Source organism: Macrobrachium nipponense, chromosome 27 (genome assembly GCF_015104395.2).
Source record: "Macrobrachium nipponense isolate FS-2020 chromosome 27, ASM1510439v2, whole genome shotgun sequence".
Classification (NCBI taxonomy): domain Eukaryota; kingdom Metazoa; phylum Arthropoda; class Malacostraca; order Decapoda; family Palaemonidae; genus Macrobrachium; species Macrobrachium nipponense.
The window spans coordinates 30,615,756-30,641,670 of record NC_087216.1 but is presented as its reverse complement, the minus strand read 5'-3'; the positions used below and the strand labels follow the sequence as shown (position 1 = coordinate 30,641,670).

At 37.3% G+C, this 25,915-nt stretch overlaps 2 protein-coding genes across 2 annotated transcripts in view; both read right to left on the bottom strand.

Annotated features, from left to right (window-relative positions):
* On the bottom strand, positions 1–25,056 carry LOC135200654 (cadherin-23-like). Its single transcript, XM_064229261.1, has 12 exons — positions 25,031–25,056; positions 24,129–24,354; positions 20,695–20,855; positions 18,452–18,609; positions 15,067–15,225; positions 12,550–12,794; positions 11,862–11,975; positions 7,187–7,287; positions 3,748–3,854; positions 2,479–2,588; positions 1,304–1,449; positions 1–199 (listed from the first exon to the last, which is right to left on the bottom strand). Exons 1-12 carry the CDS (start codon positions 25,054–25,056, stop codon positions 16–18), a joined length of 1,737 nt encoding a protein of 578 aa, XP_064085331.1. The 3' UTR covers positions 1–15.
* The window catches only part of LOC135200986 (protocadherin Fat 4-like), a 27,350-nt gene continuing 26,367 nt past the window's right edge, over positions 24,933–25,915 (bottom strand). Inside the window, exon 11 of the mRNA XM_064229782.1 lies at positions 24,933–25,072. Coding sequence (XP_064085852.1) covers positions 25,069–25,072 — 4 coding nt within the window. The 3' untranslated portion in view covers positions 24,933–25,068. The remainder of the gene's footprint in view (positions 25,073–25,915) is intronic.

The following is a 25,915-nucleotide window of genomic DNA, read 5'->3' as shown; positions in this document are numbered from 1 at the left end:
AACGAAGAAATATTTTCAACGTAAGTGGCATGAAACCTTATTGACCTTTTCAAGAGATGGACCTACCTCCAGGATAAGGACATTATTGACTCCTCCCCCTCCTTGATCTGGGGTGACATTCCCTACACTCACGATATTAAGGCCCAGGTCTTCGTTCTTGGAAATAAGAGCTTGAGAGATTGCATACTCATTCGACATCCTGAAATGAAAGAGGTAAAAGTTAGGCAGTTTTGAGTTTTGAGTTACCGCACACGAGCGCTTTGGTCTATCTGTTGCCAAATACTGACTTGACGGTAGTTGGGAACAATAGGACAGTCCTTATCTAGAGCTTCCCCAGTTATGCGCAGTAGTTCTTTTAAAGCCTATCGTGTTATTATTTTGCTTTGCAGTGTTTGTTTGTTTGTATGGCGTTTTTACGTTGCATGGAACCAGTGGTTATTCAGCAACGGGATCAACGGCTTTCCTTGACTTCCGAACCACGGCGAGAGTGAACTTCTATCACCAGGAAATACACATCTCTCACTCCTCAATGGAATGGCCGAGAATCGAACCCGCGACCACCGAGGTGCGAAGCAAACACCAAACCAACCACGCCACTGAGGCGCAGTGTAATACAAGGTCGTCTTCTTCTTTTCCACCGTGATCCCTACATTTGAGGGGTCCGTTGCCTGGTGCGCCTTCTCCTGCCTTCTATCAAAGGCATCATCAACATCAGGCATGGTTTTGTATTTTGCCGAGGGAGGTATTTAATCCTAATCCTAAAAAGTTACAATTTCAGGAGTATAACCTCGAAAAAGTTAATCTTGAAAATGGGCACATTCGGGAATACAGTCCAGATGTTCGTTTTTACTTACAAATGACTTTCGTGTTTAGGTAATGTAGCTATGCATGCATATATGTTAACGTATGTACTTATATACATAAAAGGTGTGTGTGTATATATATATATATATATATAATATATATATATATATATATATATTATATATATATACATATACATGCAGACATCTAATTAAGTTTTGCGCTGAACAGAATGAAAAATGGACAGCGAAGTCCAAGAGTAATGTGTTGATCTTTTTGTTTTGATTTTGTACTGAAGAATGAACGGAGGTGACAGACAATCCTCTAATCACTTCACTGGAGCATCCATACACGAGGAAATGACAGGGCCGCTCAAAAAGAATGCCTAACCTACCAAATTAACACTTTTTTTTTTTTTTTTTTAACCTGTAAGTTTGAATGGGCTTAAGAAAATATGACACAGCGGTGCTAACCACCTTCGAGTTTCCCAATCACTTACTCAATGATGCGTGAAGCTTCAACCGGTTCGTTCTTCTCTTCGTCAATGAAGTGCATCTTGACGACAGATTTCGTGTCGTCTTCGCCATCGGCTATGCTGTCTATGATGCTAGGAAAGCCATATACTTCTCCAAATACGCTTTGTATCTGAAAAAAGATATAGAAAAGGTGATAAAGAACCATTTTTATGTCTATGAAACTTTCCTAGATGTATGAGAAAAAGTTGAAATAGTAAAGAAAATAGGCTAACATACCACATGGCCTACTGCATATTCCAAGTGACGTTCTTTAAGCTAAAATCTGCAATTCTATGACTGTTCATTATGTAATAATGAGGTTCTAGCATAACATTAATATATATATATATATATATATATATATATATATATATATATATGTGTGTGTGTGTGTGTGTGTGTGTGTGTGTGTGTGTGTATACATAATTGAAAGGAGTTGTATTTGTGAAGATGGATATCAGAATGCAACAGGATCGCTTGAGGAAACAGCATTGGTGTTGAGATTTCAAATTGAAAATCATGATATTTGCTACTCCATTCCATAACGCCATGTGATGTTCTTTGCTTTCTTGTAGGGTGACTGCTTTGCAGATTAAGGTAACTAAATCGTATTTGTGGGGCTGCCAACTCGTTAAGATTTAAGAACTCGCTTAGGTACTTAGGTAAGCAAGGACCTGTGGTGTTAACAATTTAATAATGGTAACAAATAATTCCACTTGGTAATCTTATACATCAAAAGACTTGGGAGAATCATTCCTCTCAGTGATCTGTTTGATCAAGTAGTTACTGCCAGAATCGATTCCATTTTACCATATATTTAGCCTTCAGCAAGGGATATTAACCAGTAATGTCTACAAGTTATAATAATTGTTTAAAGTTTTGGGTTTGTTTTGTAAGGCCCTGTCCACTCTGGCAGGCACTGCCCGACGGGCAAACACTGTTCCCATAACCCGTTTCACTATACTGACCGACCAAGTAAGGAGCCAGAACGATGCTATCGTCTGATAACACTGCTTCAGAAGCTAGAGAAGGTATAAAAAGCTGGAAGTGCCCGACAGGCATTCCCGCCAGTGTGGACAGGCCATAAGCTTTCAGATGTACCCAATATCTGAGGATCATTTGAACATTAAAGTTGGCAGATACTCAAATTAATACTTACTGGCATAGACAGGCCTCTAATAACAGAGCTCGGGTTATCATAGTTGACGGCAACTTCAAAATCAGAAGTGATCGCGTACACTTTTCCCTTGACTGACGCATTATGCTTACCTCAAAGAACAATAACAGAAAAGAGTAATATTAATGAAAGAATATATATCACATGAAATTTTTCATTATCTATCTAGACACAAATGCCTTTCGTATGGGTCAAAATGTACATATCTGTATAAGAAATTTATATTTGTTTTTGCATAGTCACATTAAGCAAATGTACTCTGAATCAGCCAACCTTGAGTTTGAGAACTGTGACCGAAATAGGAACGATATGATGTGTTTTTCTTTCCCGTCAAAGTCCTTTATAAAATCTGAGTGGCACAGGGAGATATGCAGACTAGCTTCTACTCGTTTGAGTAGATTTATATTAAAACTCTCTTTGGTTCAAATGTTATCTGTTTTCCACTTTTTAAAAGCTTTCTATTTTGACAAACAGTAAAAGTTATCATGATTAGGACTGGAATTCATATGGATGGTGGGAACATGAGACATAAGTCAACCATTTGACAAAGTTTGGACTTCAGAGATGTTGATATTAACTCACACTATTACTTTGATGGCAGATCTGTCTCAAGTATCAATCAGCATTATAGGTGTTGGGCTGCTATTTGAGATAAGATTTGTCTGTTTTTTGTTTTTTATTTTTTTTTTTTTAAATTATTTTGCAGCTTGTTTTGGTTGGGTATGATTACACACTTCTCACAGTCAAAGTCCCAACTAGCAACTTAGGTTTACACTTGATCTTATTTAGAATTACCTGTGCGCTTTTTTTAGGGGGGGTGTGGTTGGGGGGTTGGGGCCAGAGGTTTGATATTCAGGAGCTGGTTTCTTGGTATCATTAATGGAGAGTTGAATTCCACGTAAAATTTATAATATCTTTAAACATTTTCCTTGTTCTATACTCAAGGTCGGTCTCCAAGATAACCTTATTATGCCTGGGCCTTCAACTACATTTAAGTTATTAAGCAAAGCAATGTCATAAATTCCAAATTTCATGCATTCTCTCTCTGGTTCTACTATTTTAAAATTGGATCTAATTGGGTGTGATGAACGAGTTAATAAGAAAAACACAAAGTTTACAAGTAATATTATACCCAGTTACTACAACAATCGAGGGGACGCTTTTGAAATAAACGGAGAAATAATTAGGTAATCTATTAGATAGCTAAACGTCTCCTTCCAGAGTAGAAATAAGCAATGTGAAACTCCTTACCATCATTATCCAAACAAGTGATAGTGAAGTTGCAATAACCGTTGCTGACACCAAGAGGGTCGAAATTGAGAAGTAGTTCGGCGTCGTTGCCCTCTTTGTTCTGCACCCTGTGTGTAAAAAGAGATCGTCAACATAACAAAACTGCAGTTGACATATCAAGCTGATATGGATCTGGAAAGATACATACTCTCTCTCTCTCTCTGGCCTGAGTTTCTTTGGGCGTATATGGCCGTTTCGCTGTCATTCCTTCTTTTCTCTGCTCTCGAATAGGTTATTATCAATTTTTATTTAAAAAACTTGAATATATATAATTTTTTTTATCTTTTCCCCCTTTTTTACTTTAGATTTTGTACATCCTTTTAATTTTCATGTGCAATTTTTTTTATATTTTTATGTGTAATTTAATGAATGTGATGTATTTTGCTTATATTATTATTAATTGCAGACTGAGGATGTGCTGACGTCAGCATGAAACGTCTCTTATTGTAATAAACTATGACCCTTTTCCTGCTGGTTTATGTTGGGGCTTCCTTTGCTATATATATATATATATATATATATATATATATATATATATATATATATATATATATATATATACACACATATATATATATATATATATATATATATATATATATATACATATATATATGTATGTATATTTATATATATATATATATAGATTATATATATATTATATATATATATATATATATATATATATATACTAATATATATATATAAATATATATATATATACATACATACACATATGAGGTTTTAGTCTTCCTTTTTCACGAAGCTAGATACGTATATGAGATTGTAGTCACAGGGGAAAAGAAAAGCTGAAATTCCTTTAAGCTCAACAGTTTCGGCCTCCACTTGCCCTTATCGAGAGCTGTTTATCAACTGTTAATAAATAGCTCTCTGTGGTCTATAACCTCATATATATACATGAAATATAAAAAACACTGCATGGCGCTTCTCAGTTGTCAATAGAAGGACGCACAGTACTATTCCTGTTTAGCAAGACGAATATGTTTTGTAGAAATATTGACAGCTTCAAACTTTCAGCCTCCTGTGGACTTGATCACTTGAGTTTAGTGACCAAGTCCACAGAAGGATGGAAGAAAGCTTGAAGCTTTGTCAATATTTCTACAAATATATTTCGTCTTGCCAAACAGGAATAATACTGTGGATCCTCCTATTCATATATATATATATATATATATATTATATATATATATATATATATATATATATATATATATATATATCTATACATACATACATACTCATATTCCCCCTGACACGTTTTTTTTGTCATCTTCAGAGGGCTGATACGAAGTGGTAGAAATTCATGATATACATACTATATGCGAGCGAGACCGTACATACGAACATACAAGAAGTTGGAAAACAAGTATTTGCACCTGACAAATGTCTGTAGGATTTGTCCTACCCTCATTGGGAATAGAATGGAATGGAATGGATTATAGAATTTTGGCCTACGGCCAAGCGCTAGGACCTATGAGGCCATTCAGAACTGAAGGGGAAATTGATAGTCGAAAGATTTAAAAGGTATAACAGGAGGAAAACCTCAAAGCAGTTGCACTATGAAACAATTGTCAGGAGAGGGTGGAAAGTAAGATGTAAAAAAGAGAATATGAACAGGATAAGGAATGGAAGGGGTTGCAACTAGGGGCCGAAGGGACGCTGCAAAGAACCTAAAGTAATACCTGCAGAGCGCTGCATGAACTGCACTGAAGGAACTACACCCATACGGGGCCTACCCTCATTAGTGACAGGTCAAATTTGAAGACCTCCCTTATCCTTGTCTTTCCAGTGCCTTCCTTTAAATTAAACTCGCTGCATATTTCTTTTGGGATTATTGGCTCAAGTTTATACGTGCCACATGTTCATGTTCTTGTCGAAGCTTTCTTTTAGAAAATTAGACTCAATGAAGTTTCTGGTGCATAATTACAATCAATATTTTTTTCCTCCTGCCTATTTGATTGTATGGTTTCTATCATTACCGTCCAAAACTTCCATTGTTCACCTGTGCGTTTCTTACACATCTTTTATTCTGATCCATTCCTTTTCCATTGTTTTTCCAGTTTGACCGATATAAAAGTTAGCGCAAGAATTACACCCAATCTTGTATTCGTCTCCATCAGTACTGTCGGGCGAGTTCTTTGTGATATAACTATGCGTTATTGTTTTTAAATGCAACATTAACTTTAGAATTCCTAAGTGGATGGGAATATCGTTGAAATGATTAGTTTGCCAGTATTGTTTATCAGTACAAATAAGTTAGCTGTGTTATTATTTTCATTTTTGTGAGTGTAAAATGTATTTCTAGCCGCTTTTATTGCGTTGTCCAATATAGAGTCAGGATAGTTCAATTTTCATGTGTCCGTTGAAGAAATAAAGCATTAAGATAATGGAAAATAAAAAGTTATATGAAGATCTTGCTAGAAAAAGAAGACATTTCGAAGCCTCAGTTCCATCTGAGTGGAAAGGCTCTCTTAAGTGAGGTCTGGTATTGGGAAAACAAGAAGAAGAGTCTATCAGACGCTTAAACAGAACACGAAAAATAAAATGAAACTACTGATCCAGAGAAGACCACCGACTTTTCTTCTATTAAATCTCTCACTTCCTTATAACATCAATTACTGTCTACGTTCGCCCCCTCTGTCTTTCTAAGCATCACATTCAAGATTTACACAATCCTCATCTGCCTCCTGTAACACACTATCTTTATATCCTCAGCCCATTTCCCTTATATATGCTCTTTTCACTTCCAAGTTATTAGACTCATCCGTTGCAATCTTATGACAGCCACGTCAAGCTTTCTTGTCCATCTTAAATTGACATCTGTCTGCTCCACCATAATCAATAATGATCAACTATACCTTCAGAAAATCTCTTCCTTACCATTAAATTCATCTTATTGCTCTTCCATCTACTCTGCACTAACACTTACTCGAAAAAACTGAAGTCTAAGTATGCCTAAGAATATCCCACAGTGAAAACCAAGTATTTCAATCAGTAAAACTTTCCGAACATATTCCAACAAGACTCTCCATTCTTATTTGCTCCAATAACTAAGTTCTTAACGAGAAAAAACAAAAAACAAAAACGCTATCACCGGTATTTTCATTTATCAAACCTATCCAGGAACAGAATACGCACCAAAAACATTAACTTCCTCTTTCGTTATTTCAATAGGATAACACTTTCTCATTTCTGTAGTTACCCTTCGAACTTTCCATTACTGCACGTACTGCTATCACTCCATTACTCTATAAATAAAAGTTTGCTAAACTAAACTGCCTCTGATACCGCTATCCACCGTCGCTAACGAGGGATATTCTTCACAAAACAAACAAGAGATGGGGAATGAGTGTCATCTGGAAGCAAACAATTTTCTCACCTGAAAGGTACTGGTGGAGCTGGATCAAGTCCTCCATCTGGCCATTCAAAATCATTTTCCAGCTGGAAATTCAGATCCTCATTCTGGTCCACATCTTTCGCCTGGAAAATCAAGAGAGTTTAAGGCCCTGTCCACACTAGCGGGCACTGCCCGACGGGCAAACACTGTTCCCATAACCCGTTTCACTATACTGATCGACCGAGTATGGAGCCAGAACGATGCGATTGTCTGGTAACACTGCTTCAGAAACGAGAGAAAATATGAACAATTGGAAGTGCCCAACGGGCATGCCCGCTAGTGTGGACAGACCATTTGGATACTACTACCGTGCATAACTCTCTACCACGGTATTTTAAGGGTTCATGACATCCACCCTCGACTGAAGATGCGTATGTAAACTATCCAAAGAATAATAATAATACCTGAAGATGCGTATGTAAACTAGCGTATCGTCCTAGCTGACATTGAAAAATAAAGAATTTATAGCTCAGAAAAAGTGAGGCACGGACGCCTTTTAGCGTCTAATTTAATACTGAAAGATCTTTCTATTTGATGCTATATGATAACACTAAATACCAATTTGAAAGGTAAGTTGTCACAAATTTGAGATAAAGATGGATAAAACTGAAAAAAATACAATTATGATTTATAAAAACCGGTATAACGTCTTTGCTTTCCATTCATGTACTATATACAACGTTTTTGAAATATGTGGAAGTGAAATTGAAAAGATGACTTAGGTACAGAATATATCAAAGCGCGATCCGGCCTCCAAAATGGTATCAAAATGTGCAAGTGACCAGTAGGGAATGTGAGAATAATTATTTACTGTTATTATTACTATTATCATTCAGAAGATGAAACCTAATCAAATGGAACGATCCCACGGGGCCCATTGGTTTGAAATTCCAGCTTCCAAAGAATATGGTGTTCATTAGGTAGAAGTAATACGAGGTAAAGGGAAAAACAGGAAAAAGAAACCCCACTAATTATAAAAGAAAAGATAAATAATAAATTAACAAATAGATAAAAGTGTATTAAAATGCAGGAGAATAGTGTTAGGGTAGAAGATAAGGAAAAACTCTTATCCAAGCTTTTCACATTGGTTTCTTGGGTAATTTTTCCTGTAGACTCCAATTCTGCTTGGGACGTTTTTGTATTGTGCATATTTAATGAGATGATTTGCATTTTTGCATATATTTTAGTGGTTATTTGAGGTAAATAAATGGAAAGTTGTTTTCTTCAGGTTTGATTATCTAAAGTCTTTATCTTCTGTAGAAAGGGTTAATGGTACAGAGGTCAAAGGTTAGTTGTGAGCTTCCCTTGTACTTGGATCTTTGCCTACTAGAATACCAAAGGGCTGCTCTCCTCTTTTAATATATTAACAGCCTTTGGTGCTTTCTTGGGTTTTTCTAATCCAGTTTTTATCTTTGGTTTCTTTATAGGACTTAAGAAACTGACACCATCTTCAGCTCTCTTCAGCTTTTCCTCTATAAACCTTCAATAACAAAATTTGCCCAGTCTCAGTAGAATGCAACAAGCCTTTCACAATATCTTCTTCAAGGGCCTCACCAGTTTTGAAATGCCTTTCCACACCTGGTGCAAATGGATCCATGTACTTGCACTATTGGTCAACCAGTGACTGCACTGTTTTCTCATGTTCCCCTTTTGCATGTTGGGTTGTTTCTTCGTGTGCTGAATTTGTCATTAGTTTTAATTTCTCTTCCAATGCCGTCCTCACTTTGCCCATCAGATGACTTGTTTTGGTAAAAGCATCTGCTTTTAGCGATGTGCTAAAGCCTCCTTGCATTGGGTCTCCCCTGACTTTGACTTCTCTGTTTATATAGTTACCTCAGTTATGAAGTCCCCATGAACTGTGATATTCCCTCCAAACCCGCTCTCTTTTAATTCTTTCCATGCTGCAGGATTTGTTTCTTAGCAAAAATTGTCAGAGCCACATGTTGGTAAGTGAGGTACCTTGCATAATTGATATGCTCAAAGGCAAACAGTTGAGGAAGTAATTAATACTCTTTCCGCTTGTAGGCCTTTCCGTTTGTAGGAGTCTCTCAATATTTTTTTTTCATACTGAACTAATCCAAGCTAGCATGGTAAAAACAACTTTCAGGTATTCAATCATCATCTCAGCTTTTGTAACACCAGCTCTGGACATACGATCAGTGCAGTCTCTCAAAATCTTGGTTTGACATAAAGAGATCAAGTTCCCTTGGATTGAGGTTGTCTCTTAAGTAATCCCAACAAGTGCCGAAATCTTCTCCATACACTGAAGCTTCTCACATCTTCTTCATTCTGTATCTAAGTAAAGTCTCAAATGACTGTTTATGCAATGGAATTGCTTGAAAATAATGGCGGCCTTCAACAACCTGTACAATTGATCCCTCTGCAATTGCTCCCGCATCTACCCACCAGTATTCTTTGTGCATGATTTTGGGTTTCACCACGATGGTGCGAAAGCCTCCCAGAAGATTTGCTACTCAAATTTTCCTTCATTAAGCCATTGCAGAACAACCATCTTACAATATATAGCTTCATCTGAGTAAGCAAATATACACTGAAGTCCAAAATACTCAGCCATGTCAATCGGCAGATCCAGGTACCATTTATATTCAGTCAAAGATTTGCTGTTTTTTTAAGTTCTCACTGCCTCCATGAATGCAGTCCAAGACCCAAGAGGGGGTCTGGTATTTTCTCCATCTTGACCTATCACTTGATCTCTAAGTGCACCAACACTAATCCATACAATATCTGGCTTCAAACTCCAGTCCAACAAATCATGTTCTTTAAAATCATGATACTCTGGAACAGGAGGTGACTCCTTCTTCTTCCCTATTCTGAATGTTCCATAATCATGTTCTATGGATTCTGCATCAATGAGTGTATTGTTCTCCTCTTCCTGGTGATATTCATCTTCAAACAACAATATATTCTGAAACAAGGTTCCTTTTGTGGGATGTGTTCTGTGTGAACCTGTAAGGGTCTGCTGTTTCCCATCTGAATTATGTATTGTGATATGCACAGCTCTTCCATTCACAAAACTGGGTAGAATTTTTCGTGCAGACTGTTTAGTTACTTGCTGCCCCCATGTGTTATTCAGCAAACGTACATCAGAATAGGACGCCCCATGATCACATTTATTCAGAAGTTTGGTTGCTTGTTTGCATGGTGTTTAAACGTTGCAGGGAACCAGTGGTTATTCAGCAACGGGACCAACGGCTTTACGTGACTTCCGAACCACGTCGAGAGTGAACTTCTATCACCAGAAATACACATCTCTAACCCCTCAGTGGAATGCCCGAGAACCGAACTCGCGGCAACCGAGGTGGCAGGCCAAGACTATACCGATCGAGAAGCTAAGTTGCTTCCCTTGATCTGGTGAGTCGATGCACTATCAAGTTCAGTGCAGTGCTTTTTACAGACCTCTGAAGTGTACGTAAGCAAAGACTCCCGATCAATGGCGACAGACCAAACCTTCTGAGCCAAAGATGTACTGGCAGTAACCACATAGCCCTTGTCATTCTTTGGAGATTGAGGGATCACAGTACAAGCAATACCATTATAAAGGGATGTCATGGGCACAGGAGAACACACACTCATATATGTGCTATGAGATGATGGTAAACACTTAAATTACGGAAATGAGTAAAGTACACGATTACAACTCCATTGCAAAACATGTTTATACTTTGATATTTTTATTACATGAGCTAGTTATACATGAACAAATACAAATACTTATAATACTATTTTATAATTAGTTGCGATGGAGTATGTAGTAATTGATGTACAGAAAGGAAAATCAAATAAGATTGAATAGAAATTTACTGATACCCTTTTCGTTTGAGTTGTAATAATATTTTCTTTAAATATGCATAATTTGTGTCAGTTAATAACAATGAATAGGCACAATTATTACCCTGTAAAGGTAATCAAACCTGATAAAAAACAAGCTTACCATTTATTTACCTCAAATAACTACCAAAATGCCACCACTAAGCTCTTTAAACATAATTTCCGCTAATTTAATAAAAAATGCAAATCATCCAATTAAATATGCACGATTAAATGTCCCAAGCAGAAATGGATTCTACAGGAAAAATGACCATAGAAACCAACGTGAAAAGCTTGGCAGTGACGAATACCAAATGGTTACGAGTTTTTCCCTGTCTGTAAGGTGGCCTCACCCTAGACCTTTTTCTCTCCAGCAGCGAGCCGTTGCTGGCGAAAATGGAAAACCGGGAGCTTTTAGCTCGAGAATTTTGCTTCCCGACTGGACGGGAAGCAGCGAGCACAAACCATGAGCGACCGCATAGTGTAAACAAACAAGATGGCTGCTGCTGATAGGACGTAATCTCAGACCTTTGGCTTCTCTTCTCCTGAGCCACTCTCGAACCCACAAATGTTCTTTGTTACTCTTGCATTCACGTAAGATTTCGAGAAAACACATCACTGCAGCACATCTTGCAACAGTCCGACAATTTCTGGGCGCCATGATGATATCAGCTGATCAGTTTTGTTTACTTTTTCCTCTGCTCCTCGAAACCACGAGGTCCTAGTGTGACAATACAACACTTTTGCCAGCGAGCATCAGCTGGATGCTGGTTAAAACCGCGAGCAAGAAATGACTAGTGTGATATCATCTTTAAAAGTAATGTCTTACCGAGATCAGTTTGAGGCTGTTTCCAATCTTATCATAGGGCGTGAAGCTCGCGAAGATGATGTCTTCTAGAAAGGTTGGACCGTTGTCGTTTTCGTCAAGGACAGCTACAGTGAACTGCAGCACCAAAATAAAAATCTGATTAATAGGCATACAAATACAAAAGAAGGATAAACAAGAAAACAGCATTTTCGTATCAGTACAAATTATTGAAAGTTTTAAAGTGTTCCCATTTAATAAAGATGATATTTTATTCCATATTATGTACAATAAAAAAAGATATGCTCATACTCGTGTTCATCAGAAGAATTTCATATTTTACCGAGTTATGATGAACCGGAAATAATATCTGATATTAACATAATGTTTCACTGCATCAGGGAACGATATGGATGAGGGTTGTCTTAAACCTAGGCTTACTGTAAAGTACCTTTTGGAACTGAGGTCTATGTATATATATATATATATATATATATATATATATATATATATATATATATATATATATATATATATATATATATATATATACTGCTCGACTGACAATAATTAAATGGGAAATATTTTATTAAACCTTTCCGCTGCTCTAAGGAAAACGGAGTCAAACATAAATCTGAATATTGAGGCCTCATTAAGCTGAAATGTTAATTAGTATTTGTGCATCAAAGCTAAAAAGATGTATCTGAATTACCGTTTGATCCTTTAGATGACTATTTCTGTCCTCAATCGTGAGTATCACTTGTATTGTTTCCATTTTCTCGCGATCTATTAAAGTCTTTCCAGAGACGACGAGCTCTGCTCTGAAGTCATCCGTTTGTGTTATGCTGATGTAAGTATCGTCGCTGAAAGTGCAAAAGAAAGAGATGATGACGATGAAATGCCGAGTTCTGTTTTTTCCATCTGTCCATCCGCCTGTGGTGGTCGCGCATGGTAACACTGCGTCCCGGGCTTTAAATAGTTACGCTATGTGTAAGTTTTAGGTAAATAAAAGGACATCTTGGTGTACATTTGCAACTGAAAAGTGTTTTCATAATTTACTGTATGCGAATTACACCGTTAATATTCGAAATAGGATATTTAAAGCCAGGGACGCAGTGTTACCATGCGCAAACACCACAGGCGGATGGACAGATGGAAAAAAACAGAGTATAGATGACTCTGCAACATCAATAGCTGTCTACAGTCAGTTTCTAAAAACCAACCAATTTATTTCACAATCACATATCCACACAAAATGTCTCTAGAGCCTTGTTTTTGAATAGAAAATGCTGACAATCACACGCTTACAATCATTTCTCTCGCTTCTGAAGCATTGCTACCAGACAATCGCATCGTTCTGGCTCCATACTCGGTCGGTAGGTCTAGCGGAACGGGTTATGGGATCAGTGCCCGCTAGTGTGGACAGGGTTTAATATTACAGTGAACAACAAATACAAAATAGAATATGTTCACATTTTACCATAACACTTCATAAACAGTAGAAGCTTTCAGAATCATGGGAACTTAGCTCGTGTAGGTGAAATCCAGCGAAAGATAGGAGGAGAAAAGAGAAAAAAAAGGTATTTGTTGTATGACACTAATCTTGAGTAACGGTTTGAAATACCTCTCTAGAAAATAGACTACCATAGATAAAAAAAAAGGCTTAATCCGACCTCCAGCTCATTTGAGGCGCATGCTAAAATCTACAGTCAAATGGCGCGTTGTTCCACCAACGAAAATTAGATACGCTACTATGTATTAGAAATAATTGTTCTGTACTGTTTCACGTGCACATTACTTATTTTTTTTTTATATTTTCATTCTAATAAATAAATAAAAAATATCTTATCCTAAAGTTCCTGTATCTTTACCTCAAGGCGAAACACCCTTTTCAGACCTTTTTAGGCTTTCCATAGGGCTTTCCTACACCCTAACAAAAAGAAGAAGAACAACAACGAAGTAGTTTGTAGGCTTACTCCCCGAGTAGGCAAAAAAAAAAAAAAAAAAAAAAAAACACCCTGTTGATTGCACGGTCTTCGCGCGTCATCGTTACTAGTGACTATTTTATATTAGATTAACTTTTGTTTTTGTTTTGTTTACGTGCTCCATTTTCCACGAATACAGAACAATACTCGGTTTCACGTGTAGAAGTGTTCCTGTTTTCCTAATAACAATTTAGTTCTTTCGATTTGCGGGAAATTTACCGCAACTTGAACGACTGAATTTGCCACTCCTTTCTTCCTTTCTTCCTTTCTTTCCTTCTTCCTTTCTTCCTTTCTTTCCTTTCTTCCTTTCTTTGCTTGTTCCTCTTATTTGCCATTGCTTCTTGTCGCAGATTATGACCTGTACAAGTTCCTCGTTGGACGAGTGGTTCGGTAGTCCCGAGTTCGATTCCCCGCTCTGCCAACAGAAAATCAGAGGAATTTGTTCCTGGTGATTAGAAATTCATTTCTCGATATAATGTGGTTCGGATCCCACAATAAGATGTAGGTCCCGTTGCTAGGTAACCATTTGGTTCCTGGCCAAGTAAAAATATCTAATCGTTCGGGCCAGCTTTAGCAGAGCTGTTAATCAGCTCAGTGGTCTGGTCAAACTAAGATATACTTCTCTTATGACCTGTACATTCAACTTACCTTTGTATTCTAATTTCAAGGTAATTGCCTCGTTTTTAACATTATCTACTTTTGACATTGTGTTTTATTATTATTATATTATTATATCAGTAGATAAAATCTATTCACACGGAACAAGCACACAAGAACCATTGACTTGAAATTCAAACTTCCAATGCGGTGCAATGTAGGCATTACTTAAGGTTCTTTGCAGCGTTCCGTCGGCCCCTAGCTGCAACTCCTTTCATTCCTTTTACTGTATCTCCTTTCATATTCACTCTCTTCCATCTTATCCTAACAATTGATTCATAGTGCAACTGCAAGGGTTTCCTCCTGTTACACCTTCCAAACCTTTTACTGTCAATTTCCGTTTCAGCGCTGAATGACCTTAGTTGGCCCAGTGCTTGGCATTATGCCTATGATCTATAAATCAATCAATCTACAGTGGTGGCTACACAGTCGTTAGATAAAGCTCGTTTTACCCGTTTGATCTTCTATGATAAAAACAATTGATCTTGACAGCTAGTATTGCAATGAGGCGAATTCCGTTCGTAAGTTGCGTATGGGGATAAAATGGGCGTTTTTCATCTTTTCGAGACAACAACAATTCTACTTACTTGATAGAGTGACAGCATCCTTTTCATCAGCATCACTTGCTTCGACAACAACTATTAGTGTTCCTTCCTCCGAATTCTCAAGCACCTTCAGGTCGCTGTAATCCCCAACAAACTCAGGTGGAGTGTCGTTCTCGTCAAGGATTTGTATCTCGAGAAATTCTGGAATCAATATTTGTCTATGAATATAATACACTTACATAGCTGTGAATTTGTTTCTCAATTATAAGACTCATGCTACTATGAGTATTCTTTAATAATAATAATAATAATAATAATAATAATAATAATAATAATAATAATAATAATAATAATAATAATAATAATAAAATAATAATAAGTATAAAATCTTATGAGGCTAGAGGGCTGCAATTTGGTATGCCTGATGATTGGAGGGTGGATGATCCACATACCAATTTGCAGCCCGCTAGCCTCAGTAGTCTTCAAGATCTGAGGGCGGACAGAAAAAACGCTGACTTAAGCAGACAAATAGCCATCTCAATAGTTTCCTTTTACAGAAAACGAAAAACGAACAGAGAACAACAGGCCGGGCGCTTCATGGGTGGAGTCCACTTGTCCATCCTGGAGTGGGATATTGGCTGATAGTCTTAGGGGGAGAATATAGCCTCAGGAAATTTTCAGGCTTAGTCATTTTAGACAAAGTAGCGGTCTAGAATGAACAGGTCAGCTAGAATCAACCAAATGAAGCTTCATCTCAGTTGTCTCACGGATGTCAGCGTCTGCTGCTGAACCCCGTCCTGTTCAGTACACATGCTCTTACATTTCTCTCCCACTTTTTCAAGAGAGAGAGAGAGAGAGAGAGAGAGAGAGAGAGAGAGAGAGAGAGAGAGAGAAGAGAAGAAAATGACTATGGTAATGCACATGAATTTATTTATATATGTATACACACACACGCACATATATATATATATATTATATATATATATATATAAATATATATATATATGATATATCATACATATATTATATATATATATATATATATATATATATATAAATAATTCTATATATATATTATCTATATATACTATATATATATATATATATATATATATATATAATTATATCTTATATATATATATATATATATATATATATATATACATACATATATATATATTTATTTATATCTATATATATATACTATATATATCATATATAATATATATAATATATTATATATAGATATATATATTTATATACAGGATGGTCCAAAAGTAGGTGGACAGTACTGGACAACATTTATTTTGAGATTACATATACAATCATGTTTACTAATACAACAATTTCATTAACAATTAGATTTTATTGTGTGCAATTAATACAAAAGCACTGAAATTTTATCAACGCAGGTGCTCAAACTGCTGTCCCTTACAATTTACACAGCTATTCCACCTACTGTCCACCTACTTTTGGACCACCCTGTATATACTAAGCAAGTTTGTATGCATATGAAATGTGTGATGAAATTTCCTGCATATTTGATTCTCTTCAGAAGACCGCTTTTGATGTCTGCATGAAAACTTAAAGTTATGTTTATTTATTAAACCTGTAAGAAAATGAGCACTTATCAGAGTATAGTAGGAAGGGTGAAATAGATCATAGCAGTAATATGAAGAATCGCTGAGTGTAAGTCGTCATTTCAATTAATCGACTCCTAAAAAAATGATGTGGAATAAGAAATTCAGATATTATTTGAAGACGCGTCCATTTGCTCCTTCATTTACAAAATATATCACTTTACAAAACTTATCAGTCATTAAGATTAGCAGTTGTTTTTGGAATTCTACGTACACTCCTTATCGATTGCATTCGATACAGAAGAACTTCAGCTTTATCATAATGACTGCCATGGGCGCCCGCACATAGGGGCAAGAGGGGGAACTTGCCCCCCATCCCTGAAATCCTGGAGAAAATTGATATATATATATATATATATATTACATTTATTACATTTAACAACATCACTTTATTGTCCTTCCATTTTACAATATATTCTTTCAGTTTAAGTAAAACAAAGGTATCATTATGTACTGTATGATAATTGTAAACAGTATACAACTGCGTTGTTCTTTCTAGAAATATTTGAATTCAGCTGAACAGTACATGGAACTATTGAAAGGAAGTCAATGTAACATTTTATTTTTTTATCAAGTGCATCTTGCTTCACTTAAATCATTGACATGGCAGTTCCATTGCATATTATACATATATATATATATATATATATATATATATATATATATATATATATATATATATATATATAATTTGTCCCCTCTTAGAAAATATGCTGCTGGCGCCCATGATACTGCTGATTGTAGTTCAACGCTGATACTTATAGGAGGATGACTATACTCTGTTTTTTCCATCTGTCCATCCGCCTGTGGTGGTCGCGCATGGTAACGCTGCGTCCCGGGCTATAAATTGTTACGCTATGTGTAAGTTTTAGGTAAATAAAAGGATATCTGGGTGTACATTTGGAACTGAAAAGTGTTTTAATAATTTACTGTATGCGAATTTCACCGTTAATATTCGACATAGGATATTATTTAAAGCCCGGGACGCAGTGTTACCATGCGCAAACACCACAGGCGGTTGGACAGGTGGAAAAAAAAAAAAAAGTATAATTTATACTAGGACCCATACTGGACCTTCCCGTCCCTTACTCAAATTCTTCATTGCTTGAAAATCTTTCAGTGCCACGGAAGTTTAAAGTAAAACTACTTCTAGATTACAGAGTTGCTGTAAAACCCATTGCAATCCGAAGTTAAGTATATCTTAGTTTAACCGGACCACTGAGCTGATTAACAGCTCTCCTAGGGCTGGCCCGAAGGATTAACGGGACCTACATCTTATTGTGGGATCCGAACTACGTTATATCAAGAAATTAATTTCTATCACCAGAAATAAATTTCTCTGGTTCTACGTTGGCCCAGCCGAGAATCGAACCTCGAACCATCTCATTGGTAGTCGCGCGCGAAATCCACTAGTCCAACGAGGAACGACATTTCGTTTGTTTGTGTGGTGTTTTGACGTTGCATGGAACCAGTGGTTATTCAGCAACAGGACCAACGGCTTTACGTGACTTCAGAATCACGTCGAGATTGAACTTCTATCACCAGAAATACACATCACACACTCCCCAATGGAATGGCCGAGAATCGAACTAGCGACCACCGAGGTGGGACGCCAACACCATACCAACCACGCCACTGAGGCGCTTAAAAAAAAATAACCACAGTTCGGAAAAGGATCAAGAAACATATAGATTTTCAATTGGGAAAATGCTTTTCCCCGTTCAATCCTTCCGTTAAAGTTAAAATTCCTAAGCAGCAGCGGATGTATTAAAGCAAATGATACTTACGACTGGCCTTATCGAGGTATCCTTGGTCGGTCTTCTCATCAGTGACCTTAATTGAGAGTCGTAAAGTGTCGGCGTCTTCCCGATCGGGGGCTTTGTCGCCGACCACCAAAGCGGCTTCGGCGGCTTCTCCATCTGCGATTTTCTTCACCACAAACCACCTTAAAAAAAATTGAAATTGAAATAAAACTCGCTCACTACCAATACATTTAAAAATCACACTGTTTACGGCCCCATTAGACATCAAAAGTCTGGAGAAAACTCTGTGATGAAGCAATTCACAAATGGAAAAATAGTCCGCAGTAGTGTACATGTATTGATATATAGGAAAAGCAACCGAGTGGACTAGCTGATCCAGTCTTGTCCGCGTGTTGATCCACCCTCCGAAAAAGTACTTTTGCTTACTTCGAATAAAGAGTAGAGGTCTCGAGGTGTTGCTCCCACCACCGAAGACTTATGACTGGTGCCCATCACCAGTGTCAGGACGTGTTAAAGTACTTTTTCGGAGGGTGGATCAACAAGTGGGCAAGACTGGATCAGCTGGTCCACTCTGTTGTTTCCCCTGCAGGAAGCTTTCGCCTACTTGATCAGTTGGCCTCTTCAACCAGCACCTACATATTTGGTGGAATTCGCAACTTTAAGTCAGAAAGGCTCCATTGGTGGACCATATAACTAGAGCATTAACTACCATCAGGCTCTGCTTTGGGTTGAGTGGTTCCTTGGTAAAAAAATAAATAAATAAAAAAGTTAACTGAAAATCACATTACTTAGAACCATGACAGCAGAAGAATGGGGTAATTTGGCGACTTTCAGAGGCTCGTCGTTTAACAGCACAAATTTAACATGTTTTCTAGTTCTGGTTTTATGATTCTGACTGACTGACCAAAAATTATTGGTTCAGCAATTATTAGGCATACAAAGCTTTCTCACCAATTAGGTCGTTACCTAGCCACGCGCAAACATCTCCAGTGGAATGAATGTGATGCCTCTCTATAACAGTGGGTTGAGGAACAGAACTATATAAATTTCAGTGAATGAAGGGAAACGTACTTTAACAGGGTATGTCAGCAAGCCTTTAAAACAGCTTACTTAGCATGCTTAGATTCTAGGCCAGATGTGGCAAAACAGTAGATCGCGATTTATACCAAACAAACAAAAAAACACAAGCATATATATATATATATATATATATATATATATATATATATATATATATATATATATATAACGTGAGACGATCGTAATAATATGTGATTATGTAGTATGGTAGATCGTAAAAGAGATTCAGTCTTTAGAGTAGATCTCGGAGTCCAAAAGTCTGGCCACCCCTGTTCTAGGCTAATTTTTAAGAAAACGGGGGTTACCTCCAACCATTCGTACCAACCTGCACTTTGTTGCTTGTACACAATAATATTTCTCAAGGAGCGGGAACGGCATTTTCAGAACATTTGGAACTAACCTGATATTCTAAGAAACATCAAACCATTCTGAATGTCCTTGGTGGCTGTCTTGTAATTATTGCCAATATAAGAAAAAGTGAAAAAATGTCGTACAGCGTATAATGCTGCATGAAACTCTCAGCTGCGGCCCATGAAACCTTCAGGTACATCCTGTGTTGTTGGTACCTATAGCGATATCAGACCCACGATCATTGCTAATTTCAACCTTATATAAAATAACAACTACTGAGGCTAGAGGGCTGCAATTTGTTATGTTTGATGAACGGAGGGTGGATGCTCAACTTACCAATTTGCAATCCTTGAGCCTCAGTAGTTTTTAAGATTTGGCTGCGGACAGAGAAAGCGCAAACGGACAGATAAAGCCACCTCAATAGTTTTCTTTTACAGAAAACTCAAACTAATCTTTCCCTAGTCTATAAGTCATATTTTTCCACACTGTTTTTGGAAGGAGTAAATATTTATTAGGCAACAAAACACTTGAGAGATGAAACAGCTTTACAACTTCGAATGATAAGAATTGTGAATACTCAGCCTATCCCAAAATTGTGAGAGATTGCATAAGTATTTTTGTCTTCGAATGCGTAAATGGGGTCCGAAAAAAAACAAAAAACTTAGATGACGGATAATGATATCTGCATCGGCAGACTTGATCTTTTATGCCATTTATTAAGTGCTACTTTATCTTTATTTATTTTTTTGAGATCTTTGCGAATCTTGCGTCATTCAGTGACCGCCTATTAGCTTTCACACCACCCGGGAAGATCAAAGGTCATCTGTTGCACTTACTTCTTGACTTTTTCTATGCTAACCTCCTCGGCGCCCTTATGGGCGGTGGACTTTGCCCATTCTATGTCGAAGGTGAGCGAGGCGGTCGTGTCCGGATCAGAAGCGTTGATTCTGACGTCGAGAACTGTTCCACTCGGAGTGTTTTCTGGGACTGTGATATTCTGGAAAAAAATAAACAATGTTTGAAGGAAGTATATCGAGCAAACTTACAAACACACTTCTCCCGTAAACAACAATTATTTTCACATGGGTTGTTAACTAAGGCACGATACATCAATTTAGAAACAAAACCACGTAAGGGTTTAGTGCCGTCAGTGCATCTCATTTGGTGCAATGTAGGCATTACTTGAGGTTCTTTGCAGCGTCCCTTCGGCCCCTAGCTGCAACCAGGATTAATAGAGTATAGGGTTAGACCGTCCCATCGATACTGCGCATATTTGTGACGTCATTGGTAGGTGGCCATAAAAGAAAACAAATAATTTAAGGGTCACTATGGAATTGTTTGCCCACACCCATTTTCTATCTCTTTCACGACCTTGTGTGAGAGAGGTCTCCGTTAATCGCCAGGTATTGGAAGATAGTTTCCTTGATGTTCACTCTAGTGGAGTCAAATACTAACTGATGACTTTTTCTGACCTGAACCTCAGTCAGATCAGCCACGTGACGTCATGCGCGAGATTGTCCTATTTTGGTCAGAGGCGGTCTACCCCTGTACTCTATTAATCCTGGCTGCAACAATACTTTCATTCCTTTTACTGTACCTCCGTTCATAATCTCTTTCTTCCATCTTTCTTCCTCCGGTAACACCATTCAGACCTTTTACTATCAATTTCCGTTTCAGCGCTGAATTGCCTTAGTTGCCCCAGTGCTTGGCATAATGCTAAAAATCTATATAAATAAAAAAATGAGAAACAAAAGTGATTAATTTTAGGCTGATGCTATAGGTCCTGATTCCTTTATTTTATTATTTCTAGTAGATTCCTGGGTTACGGGTACATAGAATATAAACTGTGTACCAGGTCTAATTTCTGTAAGGCTGCGTTTCCACCAAGCGAATCGAATCGATTCAATTCATGAAGAATCAACACGATTCATTGATTTGCCACACTAATTTCAAATAAACCATTTACACCAAGCGAATCGAGTCAGTTCAAATCATACTTATTAACTTAGTGTAAACGGTTACATTGAAAGTAGAGTGGCGAATCTAGACGAACCATGTTTATTCTTCCTGAATTGAATCGATTCGATTCGCTTGCTTGTCAGCGCAGCCTAACCGATGTCTCAATCGTTGAGGACAGAGAATCACGGTTTGAGGAACAGACAGCCCAGATTTTATAGATTCAGTGAATTTGCATTTGCCCCGTTTTCTTTTGAATTTGCATCTGCCCCATTTTCTTTCCAATCAGGAAGAGGTGGTGGTTCTTAAATCTCTGAAAGTATGAGCTCCTTGGTGGTGGTGCGGATCTCCAGTATCTGACCGACCAACCGAATATGCTTTATGAATTACATTCTAGTTTAGTGGTTCCTAACCTTGTTTTGGCCATGCCCCACCTAATCACCTCTAAAAAAAACTGATGGCCCCTCGTGGTGATATAATTTAATTTTTATTTTTATTATTCAGAAAGTGAACTCATATGGAGGAAACCTATACATTAACTTTGTTTAAATGTTCTCGAATTGGCCCCCTTAAAAATCAGACTGGTCCCCTGTAGGCGTATACACCCCGCGGTGGGAACCATGTTCTAGATACTGAGGAACATTCGTCATTAGACCTATACACGACGGCATACCGCACTTTCGCTTGGTTGATGAGTTCCCGTTTGGAAAATTGGTTTCATATTGTTAGGGAAGAAAGTTCCAAAAGAGCCCAAGACGAATTTTGTTATTTGAAAGACCACATCAGCTAATGCTAAACTACCCAGTATTTTCCCCTCATTTCATCAGGATGTTCTTGCAGATGTAAATCAAGACGTTTTTCTTTGGACGATTGGTTTTCGCGCTCGGCTGCCAATCCGGTGGTCCAAAGTTCGATTCCCGGCTCTGCCAACGCGGAATCAGAGGAATTTATTTCTGGTGATGTAAATTCATTTTTCGATATAGTGTGATTCGGATCCCACAATAAGCTGTAGGTCCCATTGCTAGGTAACCAACGTAAAAATATCTAATCCTTTGGGCCAGCCCTAGGAGAGCTGTTAATTAAACAGCTCAGTGGTCTGGCAAAACTAAGATGTACTTAATTCAAGAAGATCTGCAAGACAAACAACTGTTAGAGGACGATGTGTTTGAACGAGCCAGTTGGAGGAAAGCTGTCAGAAACATCGACTCCACATACAAGTGGAAAAGATGCATAGAATGAAGAAGCAGTTCACAGTATTTCATTGGATTGCAAAAATGGCATTTCCTGCCAATCGGACATCAACTGTATTCTATGGAATCCGATTTTAGGACGTTGATATGAAATATGGTTAACTGTAAAATATTTGTTTCACACTTTATAATCTGTACACAAACGTCACAACTTCTGATGGGAGTAAAATTCAATATACAAATAAAAATCTTGTTAAAGTTTTCTGACAAGAAAGTTAAATGAAAACTGACATCTATTTTGTTCACCTTCTTACCTTTGGATACCTCACAATCATACACACACGCATGAATTAAATACACATTCAGACGGCTTTGTACTTCCTTACTGCTCATTCTTCAGGTATATGGAATGGAAAATAGAGTTTTAGGCCAAAGGCCAAGTACTTGTACCTATGAGGTCATCCAGCGCTGGAAAGGGAATTGAGAGTAGGTAGCTCTGAAAGTTGTAACAGGAGGAAAACCTCGGGCTTTCACTATGAAATAATTATTGTTAGGAGAGGACGAGTAGCAAGAAAATAGCAAGTAGGAAGAAAAATAATATGAATGGAGGTACAGTAAAAGGAATGGAAGGGGTTGCAGCTAGGGGCCGCTGTAATGAACCTCAATAATGTCTACGGGGAATTCAGGCATATGAACAGGATCGTGGCACAATGCTAAACGAGAAAACACAACGCTCAAGTAGCTTGTATCTTCAGAAATCTGTAAAGATGACGCTCTGTTCAACCATTGGCAACTGCTCAATTCCATCGGAATACTACCTTACCAATAACATCAGTGCTGTGACACATTTCATATAACTAAAATGAACGTTCTGGAAAGACAACCACCCGATAACTACCGAAACAGCTACAAGGGAAAACTTAGTTGATTATTTCTGTACCGCAGATATAAGACAATGTTGCGTTATAATGGTCTAATGAAGCCTGACTAATAGTGCGAGTATTCCAGCATTGCCTTGTCCAGTGATTTTATATTATTATTGTTATTATCAATAAAGCACCAAGACACATTTCATCAATCTCGTTAGATAAAATAACATTCATTGTCTGATTTCTGGAGCTAACCTGAAACTCAAAAGTTAAAGTTGGTGGAGAATCATTGACGTCTGTCACAGTGATGTTGACGGTGCACTCAGAAGTGTGAGAGTCGACTCCTTCCCCATCGCGCGCTCTGATTTTGCAGAGAAGTCTTGTTTCTTCTTCATAGTCGAGAGCTCCGTCCTGAGCTATAGTTACTATTCCCGAGACATCATTCACCTCCAGTTGGTTTGAACAGTCGACGACTGAGTATCTGTGAAATGAAACGTCTTGTCAACAGCTTGTAGCGAAGGTGTGAGGAAGAGGCAGCGGCTACGAACTTGCTAATTTATTCAGAAGACAAATAGAAATATAGTGCCTGACTCGAGGCGAACCAAAACAAAGGTCACAACACAATCACTTTTGTTTGTTGACGGATGGAACGATACATATAAATTGATAGACAAGACACGGCTGAAGCTATGGAACATTTGGCTGAAATGCTGACATTGTAATGCCCATCGTAATAATGATACATTTAACATAACAATAGAATGAATGAAAATATATGTTCAAAAGATGCGTGACGTATGCTGTTTCTTATATACACTCGTTTGGCGCCTGAAAATCTCAGTGACCCATTATTAAAATGTTTTTTTTTTCCCTCCTACCAAGAGTGAAAGACTTCAGCTTATGTAATGACAGACAAGGCCAACCGCAAATAAAAGTGAAAATCTCAAGGCGCAAGCCCTCCCAAATCCAACATCTCCGGTACTATCTCACCTTATGCTCTCGTTTCCAAAACGAGGCGACTTGTCGCCATCGTAGGCGGAAACCGTAATCACTTTTGTCCCTTTGCCTTCGCTTTCCGGAATGCTGACGTCATAATAGTCGGACTCAAAGGCGGGAACGTTATCGTTTGTGTCGTTCAGTTTGATGGAGAGACTCACTGTTTCTCTGTGCGTGGGATCAGCATGTTCCGTTGCTGTCAGCTGTGAAAAATATACAAGAAGGGCCGACGTATGTTAATGAGTATTGGAATGACCTAACATGTTCCATTTAGTCGGGCGATTAGGGGCCATAACCATATTTAAAAGGGGTTCACAGCCAAATCGTGTCTGTCTAATGTAGGCATTTCACTCAAAAGTTCTTTTTGAATGATTTTGTTTATATGTATATGGGGTATTTTATATATATATATATATATATATATATATATATATATATATATATAATATATATATATATATATAGGTATAAATATTTACACATTTACTTATATACATGTAAATATATGTATATATGTAAATATATTACGTATATTTACATGTATATAAGTAAATGTGTAAATATTTATACCTATACATAATATATATATATATATATATATATATATATATATATATATATATATATATATATATATATATATATATATATATATATATATCTATTATATATATGTGTGTGTGTGTGTGTGTGTGTGTGTGTGTGTGTGTGTGTGTGTGTAATATGCACTGTCGTCGAAAGATAATTAGGTTGAACTTCATTCCATCTTTACTGTCATCATGACAGTTTAGTACAAACTGCGTGGCACACATTTATATCTATTTTTGATAGTTTGTTAGTAATTTTAAAGGTTTGATTTTGACGGCTTCAGACATTTAACATTTTTGAGAAATCTTCGCATACTGAATTCACTCTAACCTGGGCATAATTTGTACCTTAAGGAATGACCATACATCAGTGGTTCTTAACTCTTTTATGACCACGCCCCCTCTAAGAGTTGGTTTTTCTTTCACGACCACCTTGCATCTGTGAGTAAAATTCCCTCC